Source organism: Galendromus occidentalis, unplaced genomic scaffold (assembly GCF_000255335.2).
Source record: "Galendromus occidentalis unplaced genomic scaffold, Mocc_1.1 scf7180000077440, whole genome shotgun sequence".
NCBI classification, from domain to species: Eukaryota; Metazoa; Arthropoda; class Arachnida; order Mesostigmata; family Phytoseiidae; genus Galendromus; species Galendromus occidentalis.
Window position 1 is genome coordinate 1,660,508 of NW_003805428.1, and position 26,605 is coordinate 1,687,112.

The window sequence follows — 26,605 nt, forward strand, 5'->3', positions numbered from 1 at the left end:
TTATTCCGCGAGGCTGAAACGCCGCATAATCCGCCCGTAGATCGTAGGTAGAAAGTCATTACGGGAAGAGAAAGGGTCAAGAGCTAGATATCGGAGCGTTCTCGCCAGATGACGAAACTCTTTCGGATGTTTTTTGCGTCATTATCTTAAGATTATGTTCGTACACAAACAGCAACGTTCAAGCTTAGGGTGCTCGATTAGGCGTGCTCGGTGAATGAGAATCTCGTTGATAGAGCGTCCCAATTTTTCGGTTGGCTCGGCTCACTCGGCGCACACCTCCTCGCAGATTCGTGAAACGTGGAGACGGGACCGTGAACTTCGTGGAAAGAAAACGGAAAATCTTGATCGCTCTGTGTTTCCCCATTCTCTCGACCAGAAAAACCTGATTCCTCATGGAAACAATCTGGCCTTTCCGTCATTAGCCCATGACGTGGGCGTTCAATGCGTGTCTTCCAGAATTCAGAGTCTGGATGCTAGTTCTTCCGGGAGGCACATTCCTATTATGATGAGGTCGCCCGACGACACAGGTTACTATCGATATCGTGACTTTTTTATTATATTCTTATTTTCAACGCTTCACCTATACAATGCAGCATGTCGACAACTTCCTTAGCTGTCACAGCTATCGTAGCTCCGGGAGCGCCAAAGGCGGCAAAGGAGCCAGAGCAAAAGCTTCCTCCAAGATGCAGCTCCGGTCCAAGGAAGGCATCTGGATCCCGATAGGAACTACTGGATGGCAGACGGGGCATCCTCGAGAATCGACCTGAAACGTGATAGAAGAAGGATGGAGTTGCGGTCTGGATCCATGGACTCATCAAACACTTCATATCGTTCATTGTATACGCAAGAGCGAAAGACGACCCCTCCCTTCCCGGACAAATCGCTTGATCGCTTTGGATGAGATCTCCGCGTCGCTTCACAGCGTACCGCGAAGGCTGGGATTGAGCCTCATCCTTATCCGAGACTCCAGCAAGCTCCTTCAGAGAGTTCTCCCCATGCATTTCCCGAGTGACTCATCTGATCAGGTTTTGAATACAAGAAATGAACATCGACCAACAAAATAGAATCTGATATGTATAATGCTCTGAGCATAGATCAGAGCTCATGGTCCCAGCTCGACAGACTCTGTGAGCAGGAGTGTCCCTCGAGCAGGAGAAGTCGATACTGTGATTGATACAGTCAGAGTGTCATGACAGCTCGTACATAACGTAATCTTCGAGTTGGTTGACCTCGGAGAAAAACATCCCTTACCCGCGGACGGAGCCAGGAAGTACTCGCTCTTGCTTGTTCGCAGTATCAGAGGCTGGTATAAATGGGCTCGATATTTCTCCAAACGCCCCATTGTTGGCTGCAGGAGCGAGAGTGTTACCTGATAGAAGTCCTGTGGCTCTAGACCGATTTGCTTGGACAGTCCAGGGTTGAATGCGGGATTGCAACACACGTTCTTCATGTTAGGGCACTTCGTCTCGTCGCACAAGGCCTTGAAGTATTCTTCTTGCATGAACACCTGAATATTTCTCTCCTCTGAGCATCAATCGGCAATCGGGGTATATCCGGAGTAATAGGCAGTAGATATTCTCTGATTGATATACTTCGAGTCTCTTCTCGCCGTCCACCTACCTCAGCAGGAGTTGGTACACTAGCACCCATCACTCGTTTTACGTATTCAGCAAGTTCGGAGGAATTCCGCACAGCCGCTCCGAACTGGCAGAGTTTTTCACGGAAATTAGGTTCGGCTCGCATGCAAGCTCTGCAGTCACAGCTCCGGATAGCGTCGAAATTGTTGTACAGTATGCAGGAGCGCGAAATATTTGATGCGATCCAGAGTTTGTCAAGGAGCTCGTGGTAGCCCCGGACGCCGAGATTAGAATCTTGGGGACGAACATCGGTCGCAGTCAGCACGGGACCTGGATAAACGTCAAGAGAATGATCTCACTCAGTTACGAACACGGCTGGGGTTTCGCCTGTAGAAGGCGGACTGAAGGGGATTACCTGTCGCTCCGGCTCTCGAATCGACGCTCTCCGTGCCGTTATCCTCGGACTTGACCATCGGTTTCTGAATGAATTCCACGATTCGAACTTCATGAACGTCTCTCGCATTCTCGGGTATCGGCGGTAGATCGAAGGGGAGCCGTTCACTGTTCAGAAGAGGATACGCACCAGCGTCTTGCTCAGTTCTATTCTCTGCTTGAGGCCGGGGTCCTGACGGATTACCGAAAAGACTCGGAACACAGAACAGACCAAAAGTCAGCAGGAGAATCATCGTGATTCCGTCACAGACCCCGTCGAGTTTCTACGTGTTGAGCTCGATGGTACGAGGCGCATCTAAGCGAGGCCCTCTCAAAAATCAGAGGTACGAAAGAGGAACAAAACAACGTCTCGTCAGACGTAGCTTTCTGGAAAAATGAAAAAGAAAGGGCACGTCGGAAGCCGGCAGGGGAGGAAGTCGGGCCAACGGCATTGACCCGATCTGGCGGACTGCCGGATAGCGGCGCTCTGACCAACCAGCCGAAGAGCCGCGCTGCATCGTCTAATAAAAGGGTGTGATGCGAATCACCTCTCGCGTCGGCGTTCCTGATCGTAGGGAAGCGATGCGGTCTCCTCTACATTGTTTGACCTCGACATATCGCCGAGACCACCGAAGAGTTTTTCGACGCTGCATTGCTTGGGAGCGAATGGCGGCGCTGATGACGTCATCTGGTTTCGTTCAATGCAGATAATGACGCAGATTTCGTCGGCGGAAAACCCTGGAGACGCCCCTTCATGACGGCGAAGTTTTCCCGCTGACTAGGCGAATGGGGAAAGTTTTGTCGAAACCCTTCCCTCGGACAGCTTTTGGAGCATTATAAATCACTCCAACGATAGAAGCGTGAGAGAATACTTCGATGTCTTGCATGCGATCCCCCGCTCCGGTAGAGAGGATGGAATCGCTCCACACACCACAAGTCGGCAGTTCGTCAGGCAGCTTCGGTGAGAATCGAGGAAATAAATCTCGGTCTCATCAGCGGATCTCCGCGCAAGACAATCTCGTTACTGACAGAGATCCGACAACGAGGATGCGGCCTGCATCGATTACCGGGTTCGGGAGAGAAAGTTTCTATGATTGAAAGTACGTGTAGCTGCAGAAAATACTTAATCAGGATATTCGTGTTTAATCTCGAGCAATCAGACAACTTAGGGTCTTAGTAACGGAAGGCCTCTCCGGTGAACGCTTGCTTGCTGTTGAGCCTCAGCTAAGCAAATGCCCTACCCGATAGGTGTTAATTGGCCTGCGGGCCTGGCCAAGCGCAGGGGCTTAATCCAGGACACGGAAGAGGGCCCCGATATCACGCACACATATTTGCTGAAGCCAGAATCGGAGAGAGTGCTGCAGGTGCTCGCTCAGCGGATCCGACATCCGGATGTGATCTCCCTGAGTCCCGATGGGCATTATGCAGCAGGCTCGGAACTGTCGATTTAGTCTCAACAAGCACGGTGGTCTCAACCTTGGGATCCCACGCCGCTCGAGATTTGCCGAGCCCACATCCCGGCGACACTCCCTGAAGCGAGCAATTACCGCTGCGTGGGAGTTAGCTCTCATTCCCACACGAGATCCCTTGCGGATGCGAGTCGTATCCTTCGGCCATCAGAGCTGAAGGCGGGCTCAAAGAACCTCAAGAGATCCCGCAAGCGCCCACCGATGAAAACAGTAATGAGACGTGATGAGAGAACTATCCGGGAACGAAGACAATAAATTCCTGTGAGTATTTTCATTGAATAAGGGCTTGGATTAATGGGGGGTACCTGCATTCCTGAACGCAATGGTGTCCACCGTTGTTGAATGTCTATATCCGGGCCAGAAGTCTCGAATGAGCATTAGTGATCCCCTCCGAGCGAGGAATTCCACGCCGGGCTAAGGGTGGAACTGTAAACCTGCTGCCTACCAACTTTGGTCCCGTCTAAAATGGAAGTCTTTGAAAGGGCGTCTAAAGCTCAGGGTAACTTTCTGCAGAAGCTACCCAGGTAAGCTTCGCACCGCAAATCGGAGTCATCCTGTAGGGTTCTGAGTACCTGAAGAAAACAAATCCGGAGCAGCAGATTCCTCAGAGCGTTACTTAGACCGCACTCTCGGAAGTATCTGACATGATCATAGGGCTCTGACAAGCTTGTCAGAAGACCTGACTCTTCTATTCCTCATCCCCACCCCTCCGAGGGCAGAGGCGGCCCTGTCCGGAACTAGGGGGATACGAAGGTTGGCGAATGAAAAAAACAGTGGAGCACGACCCAGAATTTTATTATTCCACCTATGCCGGAGTTTTGAATGATGCGGAAAAATTTTCCATCGACTCTACTGCACCGATCATCCCATTTGAGCGCTCAGCTCAGATAATTTCGTCTGGACCGTTTGTGAGAGTTGTTTCGCCCCCTCCTTCATCTTGCTGCCGAGTACCGCGGCGTTGCCTCTGATACGATCCATGAAACTGGTCGGTTTCGCAGTGACTGGAGCCGGCGTTGTCACGCGGTCCGTTTGCCCCGAAACCGTGGCGAGAAGCAGGAAGAACGCACCAATGAGCAAAAACACCCTCATTTCTACGATCCGTAATCACAACACTATCTTGAAGCCCGAAGGTCAATCGCGGTACTTAGGGAACACGAGCTAGTCCTGGGCCGCACCCGACGCTTACCGTGTCTTTGTTGCGAGATCCGTGTACTCACGTGGTCTGTCGGTGACCGAAACCCAAGAGAGGAGGAAAACGGAGGAGAGCGCACTCGACTCCCATGGATCTGCGGCGCTACAGCGAGAATTTTCGGAGGTTTCGGCGAGGTCCATTGCTTGATTCAGCGCGTGACTCGCATGGAGCAATACGGGGAAAGCGACAACTGCATCCAATAGATATCTGCGCACCTAAAGGGTTTCTATAGAATTCGGGATCGTAGAAGGCGAAACGCGAACTGCTTGGCACCGTGTTTGTTCAACATTTCGACGGACGCTTTTTGTCGTTCGACTCAGGGTCAATAGCGAATCTAATGTCATGCTCTATTCTCTCCAAGAAGAGACTCCCGGCGGATTGTAGCGCCATGTGAGGGAAAGGGTCACGCAACACAATGGAAACTAATTGCTTTCTTTTTATTCAATCCTACTCAGGCTTTGGGCATTCGCCATGCTCACATCATGGGGTGCGCTCTCTGTTTGGGGAGGGGTAGGAGCGATTCTTCTTATATTAGGTAAATCAAAAAGTCCGTAGCGTTTTTTGTCTTGGAGATGAGGTAGAAGAAGACACGAACTTTTTGATTTACCTTTTATTTCAGAGCCAATCGTCTAATTCTATTGTATCTATTCTCGGGATTTCCCCACCGAACGCATGAATTCAAGCCAAATACACAGCGGAATCTTCGCCCAGGGTCGAGATCCACTACTCATACGGCTCCTTCGGAAATCGCTCTTCACGGAGTATTCCTTGGTCGTTGACGTTGGACCCCACCCGAGTAGCCGATGGCGGATACTTTCGAATGATAGATCTGGACACGGCGCTCGACCATCGGTCTCCCGAGCGTTTCAGTCACTGTTAAATTGAGCAGAGGACAGCGAGAAAGGAATGCTCGAGTCCGAACGCTCCTTGTCTATTATTAAATTCCAGATTTGATCTCTATTGGCAGCAATGCCCTCATCCAACTATTCTTGACATACAAGACGGATGACAGAGTTCGGTCAGACTGTAGTTAGAGCTCCCGAGCTGCCGCAAATTCCGAGAGCAGTGGGTGCGGGGCACATGGAGAACAGATACAACTGAAGAGCTCTCCCGATTGGTGATTGATTCGGATTCAATGAAATCGGGCATGCCGATGAATCCATCATGGAATTATCGATAAGCCATTTGAGGATAAGTCCTGGGAGCTTTCATCGAGGCACCAGATAATCACCGGTTCACCACTCTGACTGGAACCTGGAGATGATGCAGCATAGAGTCCGTAAGAGCGTCTTTGCCGAGTTTCTCCGTCACGACCGATCCTCGGGCTCGGAGATCCTCGGATCTCTTTGTGTCACGGGCTCGAGTTCTTCATTTTATCTCTGTTGCTCGCTATGCAACCCGCTGTTCAAACTCATTCTCGAGTGGTTCTTCTCCTTGTGTCTCCCTCGCTCCGTTTTTTTTCCGTTCCCTAACCACAATGCTGAGTGGCCGGACGTTTTTTCCTCGGCTGGGGTGCCTGCGTTTGCTAATGCTTGTTTGTGGACACAGGCGACAGTTTGCTGCTTCTGCTGCGAACAGCGGAGTCCGCTTGTCATTGGCTGTGCTCGCAATCCACAAACACTTTTCTTAAGCAGACAGACACGCAAATTCAATCGATAAAGTGCTCTCAGGCCTTGTGCTCACATACTAACGAAAGAACTCTATCCCGCGTCGCGTTTCTACGGGAACCAAATTCAGTCGCCCTCCGCCTCACCCGTTAGCTGAACGAATCACATTTCAGTTTCAAAATGATGTCAGAAAACATCTCCCAGGGTCAAAGAAACAGGAAAAATTAGCTGAAACGACGCGTATGACAATCCCGATCATAGACATTATCCGGAGCAATGTTCCACGATGTCTTCCACGCCTGAATCCTCGCCAATCAACAAGATTCCGCCACGGGAATTATTCCGGCAAGGACGCGTTAGAACTCGCATCGGCGGTCAAACACCAGGGAGACGTTCGAGAGATCAGCGCGTTCTGCGCCTCGAGCAATACCTGCGTTTCGTTTCGTGAGCTCTTTCCGAGGAACGTCGCTCTCATATTTCGAGACGTCGCTGTTCTTCTCGGGGAGGAATATCGGTGCTTCCGCCTTGGCTTCTCGGGAGGAAGGTTTGACGCCGACTAGTTTTCGCAGAATAATTGGGTCATTAATCCATCGACTACAGTGCTCTTTCGATCCGTACAGATCCGAACCGCATCGACGCCTTCTCGGTGTGAATTTGACTTGAAGGCTATAGCTACTCCAGTCCAAGAGATGAATGGCATGAGTGGCCTTTGTCAGGCTTCGGAGCCGAGCGAGCTACCCCGAGGCTCCTAGAACAGTACGCCCTCGCTCGAAGTACCGTCTCTCTGATTCTCCCTGTGTCGAGCTCGGCAGCATTATTCGGGAGAAGAACATCTGCTTCCCCTTGAAACTGAGGAGGGACTTTTTTCCACAATGGTATCACCGGCGGCGGATCGAGGCTCGCACAATGAGAGGATTTATTTACACGGACCACACGTATACGAGCTGATAGTCATTCTAGTTCAGGAGCTGAATGAACTCCGGAGCTGGTGTCAGATGAGTTCAGTTCCGGACCTATCCACCGGACCCGACGGATAGAGGAACACGAATGGCATCAAATTTCTTAAAGTTCACCTAACACACAACGCTCACGCCACGACATAAATAATACATGCACGGATCCACTAACTGTACAGAGTAATATACAAACTTGTCATCAACGCTTAACGCGATCTCTTTGGTCTCACCAAGCGTCATGACCGCCGATGACCGGAAGAGGCGCATCGAATATCGGCCCAAGGATCTTGAGGATAGGGGAGTGGGCATCGTTACCTTCGGGCCAGCCTCCCTCGACAGCGCCGGCCTCCTTTATAACAGGAACCGCAACAGGAGCGGCTGCTTTAATCACTGGCTGTGCAATAGGTCCAGCAGGCTCATTGATGATTATCGGAGCCTGGGCCCACGGCCCGGCCGCGGGACCGTGGCCGTCTTTCATCGGGAGCACGATCGGTCCTTGTTCGATGGGGGCAACGGCCTTGATGGGAGCGGGAACCGGGACGACGGCTTTGATTAACTTCGGTTCTGGGTGCTTCTTGACGAAGTAAGGCTTCACAATCACCGGAGCCGGATGGAGGAAGAAATGCTTTTTGTGAAGAAGAGTTTTTGGCTTCCGTCCGATAGAGAATTGGTAACCGTGGATAGAGAAGTGGTGTCCCTTGGCGGGGATTTTCTTCTTGATGACCACATTCCCGCGATAGAGCGGCTCGTGTTTCTTCACATGAGTGGGGCCATGGTGAGCGTGCTCAACGTGTTCCACGTGGTGAATGTGAGCGGGGGCGACATGCCACGGTGCGTGCTCAGCGATCGGGGCAGCATGCACGATGGGTGCGTGGTGGGTTGCATGAGAAACTTCTGCGTGCTCAACGGCGTGATGATGCTCGTGTCCGTGATGATGGTGATGATGATGATCGTGCTCGTGATGATGATGATCGTGTCCGTGATGATGATGATGATGATTATCGTGCCCGTGATGATGAAGGTCGTGCCCGTGGTGATGATGGAGAAGATGATGTTCAGGCTCGTGATGGAGGTGATGATGTCCTGCCTCGTGATGGAGGTGATGGTGAGGAGCACTTATCAAGGGTTCCTCGTGTTTGATTGCGATTGGGGCATGATGCGCCGGCGCCGCATGCAAAGGCTCGATAGGTCCGTGATGAGCTATAGGCTCATGATGCTTCAGGTAAACGTGTTTCGGAGGGAGCAGGACTTCTTTCCTGGAATCAAATGCAGATTACCCGGGATGCGAATAGGCAATCCACTGTCTCAGAAACATACACAGTTGATGGAACTATAATTTTGGAGTCCCAACGCGAACCTCCAATGGATTTCCCCGATTGGAGTTTCGCCTCTTGACACAGGTTTGTTGAACTCACTGTCCCTGATGACCATGAATAATCCCGTGCTTAATCAGGAGCGATCCGATATGCGATCCGGCTAGAAACCCTCCACCGGCACCTACGGCACCTGCACCGCCAGCTGCAGCACCTCCGATCACGAGTTTTGCGTGTTTAGCAGAGACCAAACCGGAGCACGATATAGCCGCCAGGGCCAGCACTACATTGAACACCTGCATTGATGTCTCACTATAATCAAGCCACTGTTTAAGCACTTGACGATGCAGACGATGAACGTTTGAACCCGACAGCATCTATATAAAGGAATCACTGACTGATGGTGAGGGTCGGGTAAGACCTCCAATTGATGTAGCGTCTCCGGCAGATGAGCTGCTTATCTATCCGCTCGCGTTGCATAAGGGATCAGTGTCTGCTACGACGGATACCATATATGCTATCCCGTTCTTCGTTCGGCCCCACTATCTTCCCCCACTCCGATCTGGGTTTATAGATAAATTTACCCCGCCAAAGAAAAAGTCACAGCCACCGCCGCCTCATCTGCCGCTGCCGACGACACAATCGTCAACATCGGAAGGTGATCCTTGTCAAGCTGTTCTCATACGGGATGTCATCAAAGGGCGGCCTGAAACAGCCGAAAAGAAAGGACTAATTTCGTCACGGGGACAAGCCTGGCGAACAATTCGTCGAAACCGTGACTTGAGACTGTGGCTTTCCAACGACATTGAAATCGAATGAAAATCACGATCATTCACCTTCTGGCATGGGGTACGATCGTGAATCACCTTCAAATCCTTTTTCTCGGAGTCGCTTCTGAATCGGTACATTATTTCGCCTGGTCAAAGACTCTACAAGCGATGGTGCGCGGCCGTTTGGTGCGAAAATGAGCAGCTCAGAAGTATATCTTAGACTACGCTCACTGCACTGTTCGGCTCTTAAATCTTTTCAAGAAATGAACAGAAGAATGAAAACCAGATGCTATGCCCCCAGTATATTTGCTGTGAAATGAGAACTCGATTCAGTTATGTAACCAGCTATGACAAATGAACATTTTCTGAGAAACGATCAGCGAGATAATCATTTCGGCGGAACCGCTGTGCCCTAATTTCGAATATTCGCCGTAAATGAGGCTTACCGCATCGTTCACCGATGCGACCTTCCAGACAAACATCGCTTGATCCCTCCGGCCCGCTTGGATCCCTGCAATTATCTCGCCGGGTCAAAACTCTGCTGAATAACTGAGGCGAACTCGCTGCTGCGCTAAGCATAAGTTTCGTCTTAGATGAAGAAGTTGTATACGGACACTGATCCGGATAGTGTCCGGGATCTGGGTCCATTGGATGCGCTCATATATTTCGAGGAACTTGATTATTATTTGTGAGATGTTCGAATGGATTGGGTATCGACATCGCGCGACCTGGCCACTGTTTGAGCATTGCTTCGGGAATTCTAGTCACACTCGCAAGATCGGAATTAACTTATCAGACGGAAACAACAACTCATCGAATGCGCTTATTATACATTCGTACGACTACTTCATTGCGCAAATACAAGAGATACTATGTTTCGCGACGAAACCGCATAGTTTAATTTGCTCGCGGTGGGTCGATCGTTCCTTGGGGTCGAAAGACTCCGCTTTGATTTCAGGCGTCAGTCTATCTTGCACATCTCGATAATTAATCATCCAACCCTCCATTGGCATACGCTCTCGAATGGCGTGTATCATCTCTGCCGTCGAACCACGATCTCCTCCGGGGAGTCTGTATTGACGCGTACCAGTGGGCTTCTCTCTAACGAGATTTCACCTATACTGTTTAGAGCTTTTTCTGAAACTCGATTCTTGAATTGAATTCATCATCCGTGTCACTGAGATCAGAACAACCGTCTGCCCGATCGTCAAGAAGGTAGCTCAGATTCTCTTTGCCTAGATTGATCGTCAGTTACGGGCTTTCGCGAGAAGCCGATACTGGCAGACGATAAAATCCCCGCGGCTCAAGCCCTTTCGCCAACTGACCATCGACCGACATGTGTTGCGAAACACTTCCACAAAATCTGCTGGGGAGATAACAGAAAACTGCAGTGACTCACCCACTGCGGAAAAAAACTCACGCAACAGTATGACGCTGAAAACCAAGCTGGTTAGGAAAATAGTTCTGAGTGACTCACATTCAGAATTACCGTTTCAGAAACTTCGTATTCAGTCACGCTGACTGGCAGCCCTCGCGACAGCTGTATTCCGGGGCTCCGCATGCAAAATGCTCTCGATCGAGTTCGCCAGTTTCCGGGAAGGGACCTACGCTTTCTCTGTATCATATCAGGGTAATTGAGCGATCGGAGGGGCTCGAATTTGATCTGGGGACAGAAACCAATGTAATGACTCTGACTCCCCCTCCTCAGGGTCGGATCCCTTCGGATCGGAAACGGCACTTTCCCGTCGCGAGCTCTGGATGACGAACGTGAAGGAAGGGGGAAAAGACTGTCGACGCATAATCTCGCTTCGTGTCTGGTCAGGACTCTGGAATGGACCACGACTTGAGCGTGGTGGGAATATTCGGTAGTTTTGCTCGAGGGCGATAAACAACAATGTTCTGTGAATAGATGCTTCACGTGGATACGCGTTAAATTAGGGGGCATCGAATACGTTATCAAAACAAACGAAGCAAGCAGGGGCTCACTTTCTGCTGGACGGCCGCTGAACCGTAGATCGCTGTCCACCGTCGATTCAGAAGCCTCCTCCGTCAGTCCTTGGAGTTCCTTGATCTGATTGCGTCATCTGTAAGACATTCATTTATTCCAAATCAGCCAGGGTCCAGCATAGCCGGAATCCAGCCAGGGTCCGTCCGAGAAAAGCCCTTGCCCGCGCGCAATAAAAGCACCGTCCAACCGAGTCCAGTCCACTAAAACAAGTCGCCAGAACTTCCTATACCGTCGGAAACATGCGTGCTTTCGCCGTTCTCGCCCTGGTCGCGGTTCTCTTCTTCGCTTCGAGCGAGGCCTTCCTCAAAAAGAAGCTCATCATAGGAGGAGCCGCCGCTGGGGCCGCTGGAGCTGTAGGTGCTGCTGGAGGATTCCTTGCCGGATCTCATATTCCCGGTCTGCTGCACCACCGCCCGTGAGTATACAATCATGGGTATACAATCCGGATATTGAATTATTTCTTTCTGGAGAAAGGTTCTCAGCATTGTGAATCGAGAGACTCCATGACTCTCAATCTTTATTTTTCTCCAGTCATCCCGTCAAGCACGTGAGTCACGTCCACGTTCACGAGGCGCCCGTGAAAGTTTTGCACGAACCCATCAAGGTGGTGCACGCTCCCATCGAGCACGGCTGGGAATCCGAATGGTAAAACGAGTGAGAGAGCTGAGGCTCGTTCGACGAGTACTATAATCACCGAAGTGATGCTTGTAAATTGATCCCCATCTCATCCTGTGTACATGTGTTCCTGTTCTTGTCTCTAGTAAATAAATGTGTTGTCCGTTGTCAAGTAAAAACCAAGCCATCTTTCCCCTCTATCCGAGGAGCCGCCCGCTCTCCGATTTTTCCGCTCTCCAAAGTACATTTCCAGTCAGCGGAAGCTCGGGAGCTATTTCGTGTCCGGAGCCGTGGCAGAAATGTTTCTCGCGATTTCCGAGACATTCAGGAAACTTGGCCTCCGGGACTAGATAATATGAGTATCGAACCAACCCCCCCCCCTCCAGTCGATCGCGAGGGAAGAAATTCTGAGAAAAGGATGCTTGTTGACCCTCCGGAGCCCATTAGAATCACTATCCCGAAACTCAGATGGCTCTTTGGGTTCCGATTGTATCTGGCACAACATGATCAGCTCACTGATCTCCTCAGGTGAGCTCGTCAGATTAGGCAACGGGAAAGGTCTTCTGTCTTGAGCATCCAGAATAATCACTCAGATTTTCGAAGAGACCCGTGAATCGGACATGATTTCGGACTACTGCGCGTACTTCACTTATGTAGTCGAGCGAAGGAATCCTGTTCCCGTCGAGGAAGGTACGAATTCTTCCCATCTCTTTCTGCAATTTTTCGTTTTCCTCAATGTGTCACCCTGTACAAAATGATCACGGACTTATCGAGTCATTCCGGTGTTTCTTGTATTCGCAGAAATAGTTCAAGGGAAGCCCTTCCTGCGACGGTTCCACGACAGCTCACATTGCGCAATCGGCGGAAAGTAAGACACTCATTTTAAAAATCTGACGTAATGTCAGGAAGGACGCGGTCGGAAAAGGTCGTCCTATGCTCGTCGTACACAAATGAACGACGTACGCCTTTGTAGACGGACTTTGCTCTGCTATCGATCGCAATCTGGGACTTGGTTAGCGACCAGACCCGCTGACTGACTGCTTGGCGGAAGGGTCACGAAAGGTGATCACTCGACGAAAAAATCCTTAATCCGCCTGTCTGGCAGAGAGGATGATCGCGGAGGAACTCTCGATCGGGCTGGACGCGGATGATTCAGCTCCCAGAGTTAGAGTCGCGCCACGCCTCCCGAACTTTACCTCCAATTTTGAGCGCCCAGAAAGCTGCCCTGTGGAATAATATCCTGGGTGTTGTGAACCTTTGACGGGTTCCCGATCGCGATGTAAACTTCCGAAGCCCATCCTAGAAAGCGGTCTCTCCGGACGAGATGAGTTTATTCCCAGAATTAATCACTCGGTTTCATTCACAAGGAGCAACGATCTTTGCGAATTCGGCGTCGCATTCCGCTGCGGTCTCCATGGGAGAATATATTTACATGTTCTACATTTTTACATTTCCGTGAGAATCGGGCGCAGTCCGTTCGCGTTTCACCAGCCGTGACCGTAACCGCCATGGCCGTAGCTCACTCTATGGCCGAGTCCATAACCATAGCCTCCTTGACCATATCCGTGACCGTAACCGTGTCCGCCATATCCTCCAAGATGTTTATGGGTGTGGATGTGGTTATGATAAGTTCCTCTGGAAAGGAATCACTTCTTCTTGAAGCTCACCTCACTGCGAATCCCCCCGGGACATATTCTACAGAGGCCAATAGAGGCTCTCGTCACATGGACAAATAAATTACGAGGAGCGGGGATTTCTGATGCTTTTCAACTCTAACTCCGAAATCGTCGGAGTTCCGCCGAGGAAAATCTGCAAGGGATCGATGCTGAAAGTAGCTTGCTCACCCGTAGTGTCCTCCATAGTGACCACCGTAGAAAGGTCTGTGATGCAGGAGGCCTGGGAGCGCTGAGCCCGCTAAGAAACCACCAGCACCGCCGAGTGCTCCAGCTGCTCCGGCTGCGGCTCCACCGATCAGAATTTTTTTCTTGAGGATGGCGGCATCCAAGCAGCAAATCGACGCAGCCGCAACGAGGATCACTAGGGAAGAACGCATAGTGAAGAAGAACGAAACGGCTACGTGCACCCTAGCCAGATCACCGATAGACTCTAACATGAATGCTTTGTACGGAAGGCTTTAAATACAACCATCGCGCGATGGAACAATGTGTGGGGAGGGCGTTGACGTCCGCGGGATGTCCAAAATGACTCAAGCTGGGACTCAAACCACGCCGAGAAGCACGGTTCCTGGCTCGGGCTGCGCCGACGGATGGGGCTTCCCCAGAAATGTGATGAAATTTCTTATTACGTGTAGCGCGGCAAATAATAATTCATTCTGACATTTTCGGTACAAGCTGTCTTCGGGTCAGTCTGCCATGAGGAAGTGGAACAGTAGCCGTGAGAAACAAGAGCCGAACCCTAGTTTCTCGCAGAGGAGATCTTCGTGAAATCATTCCAAGAGACGAAACCGAGTCTCTTCTTTTTCTCGATGGGCTTCAAAATAGCGAATCGCCCATCGCGCCGTCTGAGATTCTCTGAGTTCTGATTGTGGTACAAAAAAAGTCGAATCTGATGTCTGAATCCCGGCGCAGCGCTCGAATTCTTTTGCGTGTAATCCGCCGCCCACTCGATGCTGGTTATTAAGCTTGAATAGCGTCAAGGATGATCGGATCGGATTCCGTCTGGATTTGTATTCTAAACGTGCATGTAGGAGCTCGGCTCTTATGTAAGAGGTCAACTTCACGCTCGATCCGGAGGGGGCGGAAATCAGAGATTACTCAACGGAATCGCGACGAATCCCGAGCGATCAAACTTATGAATATGCAAGTCGTGTTAGGTGGAGTTTCCAGGGGAAATATTGACTCTAAAAGAATTCGATCATGAAACGTTACGATTCGGAGGAAAAAAAACGCTCCGCGATCCCACGTTCGCGTTACAGATCGCGGTTGGGAGCAAGCCTTCGTGGGGCTCTCGAGGCAAAAGGTCGCGGGAACTCCGCAGCATGCCGCCAGGACACCGCCGCGCTCCTGGCGAGACGAGCGTATCATTCATAGATTATTCAAGCTTCTATCATTCACTCTAATCGAGGAATAGATTCTCGCTTATGACGTCGCTTCCAATGTTTTCGTCGAAGTAATCTGCGTATGCTCGAACATGATCTTCTATTCGAATGGACGAGATCAGCATCAGCGAGTTTCCATCTCTTACACTCCCACCTTCAAGCTCGAAACTTCGCAGCATATAGGTGTCATACTGCTGATGAAGCACGAATGAATCCGCGATCGACGCTCATCTCAATTTCACTATCGGCGCGTGCTACGGAACACTCCAAATTTTCCAATTCGGTCGAGAGGCGAGAATTACTTTTACCAAGCTCTATTGCTCGCCCTTGAGAGGGCCAAACTAGGGGTTCGTCTGCGTGCAGAACCTGTGGAGAATTCCTCCCTGAAACATGCAAATCCATTGAGACTCTGGCTCGTCCCCTATCGGAATCGATCCCGATATTTTCGCATTGCTTCTGCGTCACGCGACTCGCGAAGGAGTCGCGAACCCTAAATCCACGGAATTGGGGACCTCGCGGATTACTCAATATAAACTGAGCTCATAGGGAATGCCCACATGGCGATACTGAAAAGAAAGAGCAACAAAACACCGCATCACTGTGCCCGTCCGGCCTTGGCCAGTAAGAAGAAAATGCATGCAGCGCAGAACGACGATCCTTCCACGATATTCCTATGATCGAGTGGGCGCTGTCTGGGGCGAAAACTGTTTCAGAAGAATTGCGGTTCGAAGAAGGGTTACGCGAACAACGGGACATTTGTGCGACACAACGGGATGCATGTTACAAACGGGTCGGCGAAAGTGATTCCGGTGCAAATCATCCAACGAATTCATCTAGTTGTCTACTGATGCGCGTCGAACTCCATTCGAAATGATTATAAGCAAGAGAGCGAGAGTGCTTTGGACGGGAGTCCAGGCGCCTAATTCGTCATCGTCGGAGTACCTCATTCAGCCCTAGCACTGGTGATGTGATCGATAAATGATCCGCAGAGACTCGCAAGTTGACCATGACGCCAAGGATCGAGATAATCAAGGACTGTTTATTACATAAAACATTCAACGTGACTTTATTTGTGCCGTAGCTCCATTTCCGAATGATGGCATGCAATGTACACTACACAGAATTTCTTCTTGACCGATTCCAGATCTACCAGGCATAGCCGGGGCGGGGGTGACCGTAGTAGCCGTAAGCCGGATAGGCAGGGTAGCCATATCCTCCGTATCTCTGACTGCAATTGAATATAAAACGAAGTTTATTCCGATTCCTCAACCTCACTGAAAACATGGCAACGCCATCAGGGAATGGGGGTTCGAAAGGGGGAACTTTGGAACATGAACGAAATCAACAGTTTCACGAGTCGAATCCTTACGGGTAATAGCCATAGGCGCCGTTGCCACCGTAGCCGCCATGGCCATAACCTCCATATCCTCCGTAGCCGCCGTAGCCACCGTAGCCGCCGTAGCCACCGTAGCCGCCGTAACCTCCGTAACCTCCAGAGTAATAACTGTTGACCGCAGCTCCCTTCAAATATCCACCTGCGTATCCCAGAAGTCCGACGGCCACTGACGTTTTATCGAAAGCTTGAGCGCCAAGCAGAAGCGCAGACACAACAACGGCGAAGACAACACGCATTTTTCCAACGAACGCAACGCTAACGACGTTGAGATTAAACCGGAGAAGCACTTCGAGTCACAAAGCGCACGACGACAATTAAGGACAACACGAACGATCGCGAATTGCAAGCAACGTTCCCGGGGAGAACGCGTCCTTTTAAAGCTGACGGAAAAGTGCGCAAGGGAGAAAGGAGACAACTGGGAGCTCCGGACCGGCGACGTCATCGCTTAGTTAATTGTGAGGAGACTCCCACCACAGTAAGGGAATACCCTTTGACATCGGAGGCGTTACCGCGACAGACACTCGAAAAATGCTTTCCGTAGTCGTCACGTTATTTTGCATATATTGTTGTGAACATTCGAGTAGACGTTCGCGATTCTCCTGTCGGCTGCATCCGACCGCAGCTCTTTCGAATCAGCATCGGAATGTTTCGCGACCCAATGACGCTATGACTGCCGCTGCGACTTTGTGTTGTACTGAGTCCCTGAGCACCTTGATTTGATAAATTTTCATTCGATGAGCGCAGGATCGGCTGAATTCACGGGGGAGTTCCACGCCTCTACAACACTGCGGAATTTCGGCGATCCGATCTTCTGGCGTCTCATTGTTCACGACACACCGGGTGTCATGGTCTGACTGTGTGAATCCCTTCATTAAAAATTCTCAGACAAGGCTTTCTCCTCAAGACGAGATTGGAAACGTCACAAGAACGATATGAACTTGAAAATTCTAATGACACCATGGCCGCTCCCGCGATTTCGCCCAAGTATCCGCTGATGCTTCGCGGTCATGTAATCAGCCGCTCTGAAGGAAACCATCTTCGACGGAGAACTTTCTAGGGTGGTGTCTGGCTGTTCTGGCTCTTTGGATAACAATGATTGCTTCGGAAGTTTCGGGCTCGAGAGATCTTCTGACAATGAATCGGCTCATTCGGATGAGCTGACCTTGATCACATTCCTCCCCCGGAGCTCCCCACGGAAAAATACGCGAAATGTGAACTATATTATCAGCGAGAGATACTGAGTGAGTCTAAGCGTCTGATTGGATGTGAACGGGCGGGCTGTGAGCACGGTTTAATTCTGCTGGGACTCGGACTTTGGAGGAGTCTGCGTCGGATGTCGGATCCCTCCAAGAAGAATCCAGAGTCTAGACTCTGGACATTCGGATCAGGATTTGATAGCGGCTTCCTTTCGAAGTCGATCCGGTGGGAGGACAGAGGACAAAATGCAAACGGGGTCTCGAATGAGCGAGGCTGCTCTTATTGACGGAAAGAAAAAAACTGAATGATCCAGAGCCGTCACCCGATCTGGGTGAAAGTAGGTCAGTACTATCGCGCTTATACGATTCATGTCTTATCATTATTATCGATGAAAGAGGGCAAACACTTCCGTCGGGATAGCGCGCACCGCTGCCGGTCGACGAGCGTTGGATTCTGACGTTTCGAATGCGCCGCGTACAGAAAGCCCATTCATTCTGATATCCTTTCGATGCAGATAACGTCGTTGTTGCGTCGCGGGTTCCGTTTGGAGGTCACTTCAAAAGTCTCGGAATCCGACGAGAAAGTTTAAGCAAGCACGAAATTCGTGCCAATTCAGCTATCCGATTTTGTGGCTTATGATCATGGATCGAAACTCATCAGATTACTTCATAATTCTCCTCAGATGAACTCTCTCGCTGACGTTCTCAAGCTCCTCAGGAGTCCGGTCCTACGATGCTCCGTTGCATCCGAGGCCGAGAGAAACAAGAATGAGTATTCGGAGGCGATACAGAATGTCGGCATCGAGCGACAAAATGAGCCGGGTCCGTGCGCCCTGCATCGGAACGGCTTCTTGCGCAGCGTATGAATGATGGCACCCCGGAAAGCAGAGCAATCTCCGTGCATGCGGGGATGTATGTAAGCCAGAGCAAACGTTGGGCTGGGATCCGACAGAGGTAATGTAGGATCCGTCTTCCCATCCATCCAACCTATACGAAACGCATGGCAGCTCGGTCGGCTCAAAAATAAGCGTTTTGGATTTGATCCGCTTCGTCGAACACCATTTCGCGCTCCAAACCTTCCAGTGCGTCGTGAGTGTATATAGAAACTCAGAGCTCCGAACGTATGCGCGTGTAGCATACACGCAGTGCCCGCAAGGAGACGCTCGGTGGTCACAATCCGCCGTGGAATTCCGTGGCGCGAATTTCGGACTTCCATGGCTAGAAACCATGCCTTATCCTCTAGTTCATCTCTTGCCCAGTTTTCGGGAACGTTCGCAGACATAGGCGCCTTCCGAGGATGATACTCTGTATAATTAGATGGATCTGACTCATGGAGCTGAGAAACGATAGGATGTGGGCCAGTCATATTTCTTTCAATAGTAGTAGTATGCTAATGGATCATGAAGACGCTGGAAGCAAACAGTAAGTAATAAAGAAAGTGACCGAGCGCTGTTCTCCATCGGCCATCTGGACTCTCGGGCAGCCGATCTAGCAGCGAGGATCGAGGCGACGAGGATGGAGAAGGAGAATTCGAGAAAAAATACCACGAGCAAGTGGCGAAGCTCATCCGACTAACTGTCGGGTTTTGCGTGAGTCATTCACTTATTCATCGCGAGCAATGTTTTTTAGCCAGACTTTGTTCTTCGTTCCGCACCCTTCACTAAAACAGCGAAAGGGCAATCGACGCTCTTATCTCATTGTGTCCCGTTTCATCGTCTCATTTACGCCGACACTCCTGCTCTTATCGGGATTCAAACCCCGTATACAAGAACTCGAATATATTGTGTGTTTCTCAGATCGGGGGAACCTCATCTGGAAGAAAAAAAATCCTCTGACGAGGCTGAAGAATATAATAAAATCAAAGGTGGGACCCATTCTTCCACCGTTGGGCAATTCACCGCAAAGTTCGAATCCAGCGCGAATTCCACGCACCCCATGCTTCAAGATTCAGACTTCTATTCTAGTTATGGGTTTGAGCTCTTTTTAAGGATCCATAAAACCACGCAACACATGTCTTGTGCTCAGGGTGGTGGAAACATAGCTCGATGGCTTTCGACTCAGTGGCTGGGTGGCTCGCGTGCTTGTTTGGTTGCTTGCTTGCTCGGTCGCCTACCTCGGACGCTCCGTCGGTGTGTCGAAAGGAGCGCTCGATATTACAGTGGAGAGTCTCCCCCATATCGTGCAAGCAGCTCTCAAGAAATGGGGGCTCTGGATGATGGAGGCTGGCTCTATCAAGCATTAAACATTGTTCGAAAACGACGCGTCGAAACAGACGCGACCTCAGCTACCGCATACCTACAGAGCTGCCAGTCTGCGGGACCATAGGTCGCTCACAAAGTCGAAATTGAGCGATGACCTGCACTATTCCTCCGGTGGTACTTGCGCGTTCCAATGCACCCAAAGCCACATGTTGATCGTTTCGGGGCTCGCTCCGACATTTTGTTGGTCGGCTTTTATTCTACTCACATTTGGGCTTGCCTCGAGAGCGCCGTGTGAGCTAGGTGATAGGGAGGGGAAGTGAGATTTCCTTCTACTTTTTTCCTTTAGGCGCCCCCACTCGACGAGCAATAAGACCATATTAAAAATTCCTCCGAAGGCCAACGAAAGAATTCTTAGCCGGCTTTCCCGCGACGCTGCGGGTCTCTACCTTCGAGACAGTCGGCGAGGGTGGATGGGCCGTTGGGAGTCGGGAGCAAGCCATTGCTTAGCTCCTTCCATGATGTGTCTGTTTATTGTCTTTCAGCTCAAAGTTCGACATTCTGAGAGTCTTTCACTCCATAATTTTGATGTCAGAGCGATCCCGATGAGCCGATAGGCACCCGTCGGGAATGATGCTCCGTAGGCTGCGAAGCGGTCCTCTCGCGAGCCATGACTCGTTGACTATGCTGGATTCCGGGTCGTATTCGAACTTGTTCCCCACCTTCAGGCGATGAGTTCCCCGAGTTTTTATCCACTAGCCTCGTGCGGAATTGCCTCATTGCGTCAGTCTGCACCGTCGCGTCCTCTCGGATTCGCGCGAGCCCGCGATTTTCGCGCTGAGGACTCCGGGCTCAGCGTTCCTAGTGGTATTTGCATTAAATCTCATTACTACGAAAACCGCCACAACGACCGAAAAATGAATTTTTGCCAGGCTTCCAATAGAACCAGTGATTGAGGCATCGCTATAGGTTAAACACCGTCACGCAGAAATTTTTTGGAGGGCGCACGAAAAATCCGATTTGATCTGAAGATTCACGACGACTTCTCATCCTGAGAGCGCGTCAATGGCATCACCTGCGGGTGCGATTCGACGCACGAAGATTCGAATCGTTCACCCCAAGAGCGGAGCTGATTTGCTTCGAGCGCCATGAATAGTGTTCGGTCCGGCTGCGTTTGCGGAAAGATGCGTCGCCGATCACCTAATTTCCCCTCGTCATCTAAGAAATTATTTCACTCAAAATGGGAATTTCTTCCCCCGATTGGACGAACTTCCAGTACGAGGGATATATTGTTTTCTTCCATTTTCCTGGTCTCATGGGGTTCGCTGTAAGTGTGCATTTGTCACTGCAGAGCAAGGTTCCCATTTCTGATCTGTAAGGGTATAGGCATCGACCCCCATAACAGGATATGGATCCGGTTCGACAGTATCTCCCCGAAGCGCACCGCAGAAGCGCATTCAGGCTTCCCCGGAGCTGTGCACAAGGCGCTCCCACGGTATGCGTTGTTCTACGCAGACGACTCTCTTGGGATCGCGGTAGGATCGCTATCCCATGTCCCACGCACTTGATACTTCCATCGATGCGTCGCTCCGGAACTCGAATCAATATTTGAGCTTCGCAACACGCTCCGATTCGGAAAGGAGCTACGGTGTACGATCGTCGGCGGGTATTCCACCGAAAGATATGAACGACTCGGAGGGGGAACGACTTCGGAGGTCGAGGTGGGGAAGGTAGTTTCGAATGCTTCATCACAGGGCAGCCTACCACGAGAGTACCTATTGCTTCTGGGATGGCTCGAGCGAGGAAACGACAGCCTGAAGGGAGAAGCGCTCCCGGAAGCTTGGCGACCGTCGAGGAATCAGTTGTGCGAGAGCGTCACGCACCGAGCCATCTTTACCTCGTTCACCAACGTTGGTTGCCCCCAGAGGACACTACGGGCTTTGTTGTCCGGAGTGCAATGGCTCGTAAAGGGAACGACGAGATGATGGGGAAACCAAGGACGGCGAAAAACAAGTTGAAGCAGCGGCGGATAGTGCGTGCGGTTGATTCCAACAGTTCGACAAACGGCTCGTTGCGGCTTCGCGTGCGCAACTCTCCGTCCCTTAGTACATATAAGTGGTATTTGCTCTTTCTTTCCCGCACGGGGCCATCGGTGCGACCGCGATGCAAGTTACGCACTGCCATGGAGGAGATATCATACCCAGGACGCGCACGACTCCTATCAATCGGACCCTCTTAGGCCATGACCATCTTGAGATGCCGATCCTTTGCGTCCCAGCGAAAGGGTTCAAGGGAATTTCAGAGCTGAGCGCGCCTTCGTCCAAACGTCTGAATACGGAGACCGGGAGAAAAACCACGCGAGCACTGAGGCAGGAATCGGTTGAGTCAGTGTGGGCGCTTCTCGAAGTTTGGCCTAACTAAGATGGATGAGCTTCCTCATGTGACGGCGACTGCTCCAGAGGCGGCGTTCCGGTGTTTCTGAAGCAAGGGAAGCCAACCATCCGGGAAGCCAATCTGCTCACCGTCAGGGCATTCATTCATCCATTTGTTTTCAGGTAATCAAGGATGGTAGGCTGACCTTCCGTCGTGTGTCGAACCCATGGAGGCAACGGCGCACGCGAAAACGTTGCGTTCCACGCACAATTGACTCGGCGTCCCCAGTGAGTCATTGTAGGAGCGAGGTCCTATGGTCACGCAGAACGTGCGGAAGAGGAGCGGAGCAACGACCTGAGTGCAGAACACCATTATTTCACATCGGAAGCCCTCAGGTATGCAACGTTGGCGCATTTCCGGTGAGTTCGAGTGGATATCTCCTCTGGATGAGATCTGTTGCATGCAAAATATCCGGCGTGAATTCTGCGCGCACACTGAGGCGAAAATAGAAGCCACGATCTCAGACGAGCAAGAGGAAGATTTTGAAAAATTACGCTGGATCTGATGCGGAAAAACTTCTCCTTCAGAGGGGATCGACAGACGTTCACGTTCTGCGTCGTAATAAGAATCGGAGGAAAGACTCATCTTCAGCGAGTCAGGTATACCCGAGCGTTGTATGCCCTATCGAAGCTGGTACCTCTCAAACGGATGCGGAAAACGGGCGCAGAGACGTGGCCGTCATACATACGTACTACTTATGTGGACATGAGGAGCCGTACTGAATCTAAACCGCTTGGTATGTTTTCTCGATCCTATGCTGCGACGGGTCAGGTTAAGTCGATGCCTTCCAATCACGGCGCTCTAGACCGGGACCGACTGATGAATCGACTGAAGTGAATACAGGACACTTCACACGTCACCGCCCTCGGCACGTTAACGAAAAATACTCTCCCTCCCCTGAATACTGGGGAATTCCTGGGGGAAAAAAATTCCCTCCCGAGGCGGATCGTTTCCCATGGAGTATCGAATGGGCGACTCAGAGGGTGGGCATAGGAAGTCGAGCTCCCGGATCGACTCTATCATCTCCATTCTGTCGACAGAGAATATCTCATTGAACGATACACCGAGCGGGACTGAGGATTCTGTCAAGCCCGAAATGCAGAGTCTGCGGCAGAGCTGTCCTTATTGTCTCTCGTTTGTATCATCCAGTCGGGAGGTATCGACTTGAGTTTGATTGCTACTCACGCCGACTGAGGTACTTATTCACCACCGTCCGGCCCAATCGGTGTGTCGGCGATCCTGGAAGGGGTTCACTGGGAGGTGAGACTTCTGAAGGTTCACCTTGCTACAGCTGCGGGTAATCTGACAGCGGGGAAAAGAGGGGACGAGAATAGGTATGGAATAGTTTCCTGTCGCTCCACAACGGGAGAAAATTGGGCAAAACTTTGCGCGAACCCGCCTCGATCACCAGGGGGCAATTACCGCGGCAATCAAAGCGACAATCGCGGGTAATCCGTGTACGTACGCTCCAGATTGGTCACAGCACCACAACGACCAACCAGCAGCGCACGGCCAAGGGTTGGAGCCGAAGCCCCCATATCGGTAAGTATAGGCGCGTTGGGGACGATCCCCGGCCACGTTGTAGGTACGCATTTAGGTGGGTCGGAGATCTGCGGGTAGGTGGGTATTCAGCTGGTCGGTTGTTTTGCCGCTGGTGGCTCAACGGACAGCAGCGTACCTACGGCCTATCGTCGACAACGTCGACGACGATGACAACGACTACAATGACAGCTCGCTTACAACTCAATTAGGGTGGGCGACCCTCACGTCGAGTCACGCTCAGTGCGGCTGCTCGCGCACTACACCGGCGGTTAGGTGGACGCACGTACTGCCAGTACGCCCCTCACGGTCCGCTTTAACTGCATGACCGTCGCGTCACCGGGAAAGCGGACCGATCGAAGCGGCGTGACCTCAACTTAGTGAAACGGATCACTCGGAGGGTTTTCCGACCCCGTTTATGATTAGTCTTTTCGTGGTGTCGAGGAGGAGAAAGTGCTCTCCCCCTCTTGCGAGTTAGGAGCTTCACGGCGCGGCGTACCCTAATGAAGAATCCGTCAGTCTTGATTTGTGCGTCCGCTCGGAGCCAGCGTGAGAGAAGAAGAACCGCAGAAAAAGAACTTCCTTTGGGTGCATTTGAAAATTGTCCGCTCATCTTGCAAAACTACGAGTTTGTTCAAGTCATGTCTGATGCCGGTTGCGTCCTCTCATTGCGTCGAGGACGGAAGGCTCGTCGCTTGCGTTCTTCCCGTGCATGTGGAGCATGCTCGCAACTCGTGCCACGTTTAAAATGGATTCATAATTCAACCGTCTCGCAAAGCAGCCGGATCAGTAGTATAAGGCAAGCGCTTCTAATGAGCGTCGCCCTGGCAAACTGTCGTAACAGTTAGACGCTGCAGTTTGAATATACGGTCGCACGGCAGGCTCCGTCGGTGTCTACTGAGAGAAAATGAGCGCTGGCTAAGCCTGACTGAGACACACCGGAATTCCCTTGGAGGCGGTAGACAGAGTTTGAACCGAAGAGCGTAGCGTCCTGCTGTAGGTCAAACGAACGTGCGTACATGCATTCTCTGTGGGGATGGGGAGGTGGAGGGCTGTGTAGAAATTCTTACCTCGGCCATCAAGGATCCTTGAAGGAGTGGCGCTGGGGCGGCAGTCCAACTCCCATGATTGGGGTTGCTGCGGTCCCTGCGAATGGATTGACGTCTCACCTGATCTCCGTTTTGAGAGCCGTTATCCTCTGTACGATGAACACACTTGCGTGATTCCGATGGTCCCTGAGAGTCAGACTGCCTAATCACCGCTCCTCCCAGGTACCCCGAAAGGTTCTCTGGTTTGAGACCTCTGCTGTCGTTCGACGAGCTGAAGCCTCCTTTGGCTCCGGACTCGAAAGCTGGCTTTATGCTGGAGATGAGCCGATTTGCTTCCGGTACCGCCACTTCTCGGAATCGTCGTCGAATAAGATCTGAGACAAAATCCGCGCGGGAAAGCGCCGACGTCTCGCATGACTTCATGCACGTATCAACTCTATCAGCGCTGACAACCTCGTTTTACGACTTTCGAATAAGAACTGATAGAGATTTTTATTGTTCTCACGGCGCCATGTTATCGTGTCCGTACGACTGGACTCATATGTTAGCCTATGTATGAGTAAGGTTGGAATGCTTGATAACTCTCTTCATTCTGCCATGCTTCACTGTTTTCGAGTCGAGCCTGAATAAAATATGGACGAAATTGGCGAAAGCGGCACAGATCCCCCTCCCACTCGTACGCTCATTGCCACCGCCGACGCCTGGCGTGCCTCAGGAGAACGGTGGTTTATAGAGACGTCACGTCCATGATCGTACGCGAGATATACGCGCGCGGTCGTCGGAACGTTGTTGTGTTATTTGCACGGCTGCTCCCGTCTGCCGTAAGATTAAGCAATCGGTCCAGCGGGGAAATTCAAGCATCCGGCATTACTTCGCTCGACCGCGAGCTCCGCCGAGGGAAGACAGACGCAAATTCGAAGTTTGATGTCGGGGAAAGTTCCCGCTTCTCACAAGCGATCGTTCCGCCCGTGTGTTCTCACAATAGGGATCTGAACGGTGCTCAGATGATTCAATTGGAAATCTCAGAGCTCGGGGCGTGAACTCTCTGCGACTGAAAATTTTCGCCCGTCTGTTCGGTTTTTCTATCCCGTGATGTACGACGACGACCGTCTATCCATCCCCACACGCAAACAACGCAACAATCGCTCCTCAGCCCTTCGTTGCGATCCTGACGACGACGCTCAAATCCTTAGGAGATCACCTGGAGGCTGTTCGAGAATTTGATCTCGGAGCGCGTGCATTCGTTTCCGTGTCGTCTTTTTCCCGTGCGCAAGCTACACCATACGTCTTCGTGCGCCACCGTCAGCCCAGTTCATCTATCAGAGAGAGAAGGAGAGTGCGAGCGGAACCCCTTTTTCCCAGCAGTTTTCCTCCCAGGCTGCTGACTACGCACAAGAGCCCGGCAGCGGAGTCTCTCTCTGCTGCCACGATCTCCGTCGTCGGGGCGGAGCATTGTTTGTTTCGGATATTCCATAAAGTTGACGGATTGAGCTAGGTTCGCTTGTTATCGGATAGCAACTGCAGCGAGCGCACGGGCGACTGGCAGCAGACGACGAACAGGACAGGGAGTAAGAGGAATATAGCGAGAAAACGGGGGTGGGAGAAGAGAAAGCAAGCGGAGCACAGCGAATATCGACATTTTAATCATTTAAAAGTTTGTCCAAAAACAACGAGTTTGCCGAGCGAGCAGGATTGATAGGGGACGAGGACAACACTGGAACGCCCGCGGAGGGAAAAACGGCAGACGAGAGATATCCAGGATAGAAATTCCCTAGAATCCCGAGGAGCTCGCGCTCA

The 26,605-nt window shown here is 51.3% G+C and overlaps 5 protein-coding genes across 5 annotated transcripts; 1 reads left to right on the forward strand and 4 right to left on the reverse strand.

Annotated features, from left to right (window-relative positions):
* Positions 1-622: 622 nt before the first annotated feature.
* LOC100904274 (uncharacterized) lies at positions 623-2,263 on the reverse strand. The gene is made up of 4 exons (XM_003743213.1): positions 1,993-2,263; positions 1,621-1,907; positions 1,370-1,507; positions 623-763 (listed from the first exon to the last, which is right to left on the reverse strand). Exons 1-4 carry the CDS (start codon positions 2,261-2,263, stop codon positions 623-625), a joined length of 837 nt encoding a protein of 278 aa, XP_003743261.1.
* Positions 2,264-7,459: 5,196 nt separating this feature from the next.
* Positions 7,460-8,895, reverse strand: LOC100904417 (uncharacterized transmembrane protein DDB_G0281039). Its single transcript, XM_029111449.1, has 2 exons — positions 8,649-8,895; positions 7,460-8,489 (listed from the first exon to the last, which is right to left on the reverse strand). The coding sequence occupies exons 1-2, from the start codon at positions 8,846-8,848 to the stop codon at positions 7,460-7,462; spliced, it is 1,230 nt and encodes a 409-aa protein (XP_028967282.1). The 5' UTR covers positions 8,849-8,895.
* A 2,632-nt stretch (positions 8,896-11,527) lies between these two features.
* Positions 11,528-12,108, forward strand: LOC114828218 (uncharacterized). The gene is made up of 2 exons (XM_029111414.1): positions 11,528-11,739; positions 11,856-12,108. Exons 1-2 carry the CDS (start codon positions 11,564-11,566, stop codon positions 11,971-11,973), a joined length of 294 nt encoding a protein of 97 aa, XP_028967247.1. The 5' UTR covers positions 11,528-11,563; the 3' UTR covers positions 11,974-12,108.
* A 1,315-nt stretch (positions 12,109-13,423) lies between these two features.
* Positions 13,424-13,992, reverse strand: LOC100906936 (glycine-rich cell wall structural protein). Its single transcript, XM_018639484.1, has 2 exons — positions 13,784-13,992; positions 13,424-13,574 (listed from the first exon to the last, which is right to left on the reverse strand). Exons 1-2 carry the CDS (start codon positions 13,990-13,992, stop codon positions 13,424-13,426), a joined length of 360 nt encoding a protein of 119 aa, XP_018495000.1.
* A 2,151-nt stretch (positions 13,993-16,143) lies between these two features.
* On the reverse strand, positions 16,144-16,629 carry LOC100904561 (shematrin-like protein 2). The gene is made up of 2 exons (XM_003743215.2): positions 16,367-16,629; positions 16,144-16,225 (listed from the first exon to the last, which is right to left on the reverse strand). Exons 1-2 carry the CDS (start codon positions 16,627-16,629, stop codon positions 16,144-16,146), a joined length of 345 nt encoding a protein of 114 aa, XP_003743263.1.
* Positions 16,630-26,605: the final 9,976 nt, after the last annotated feature.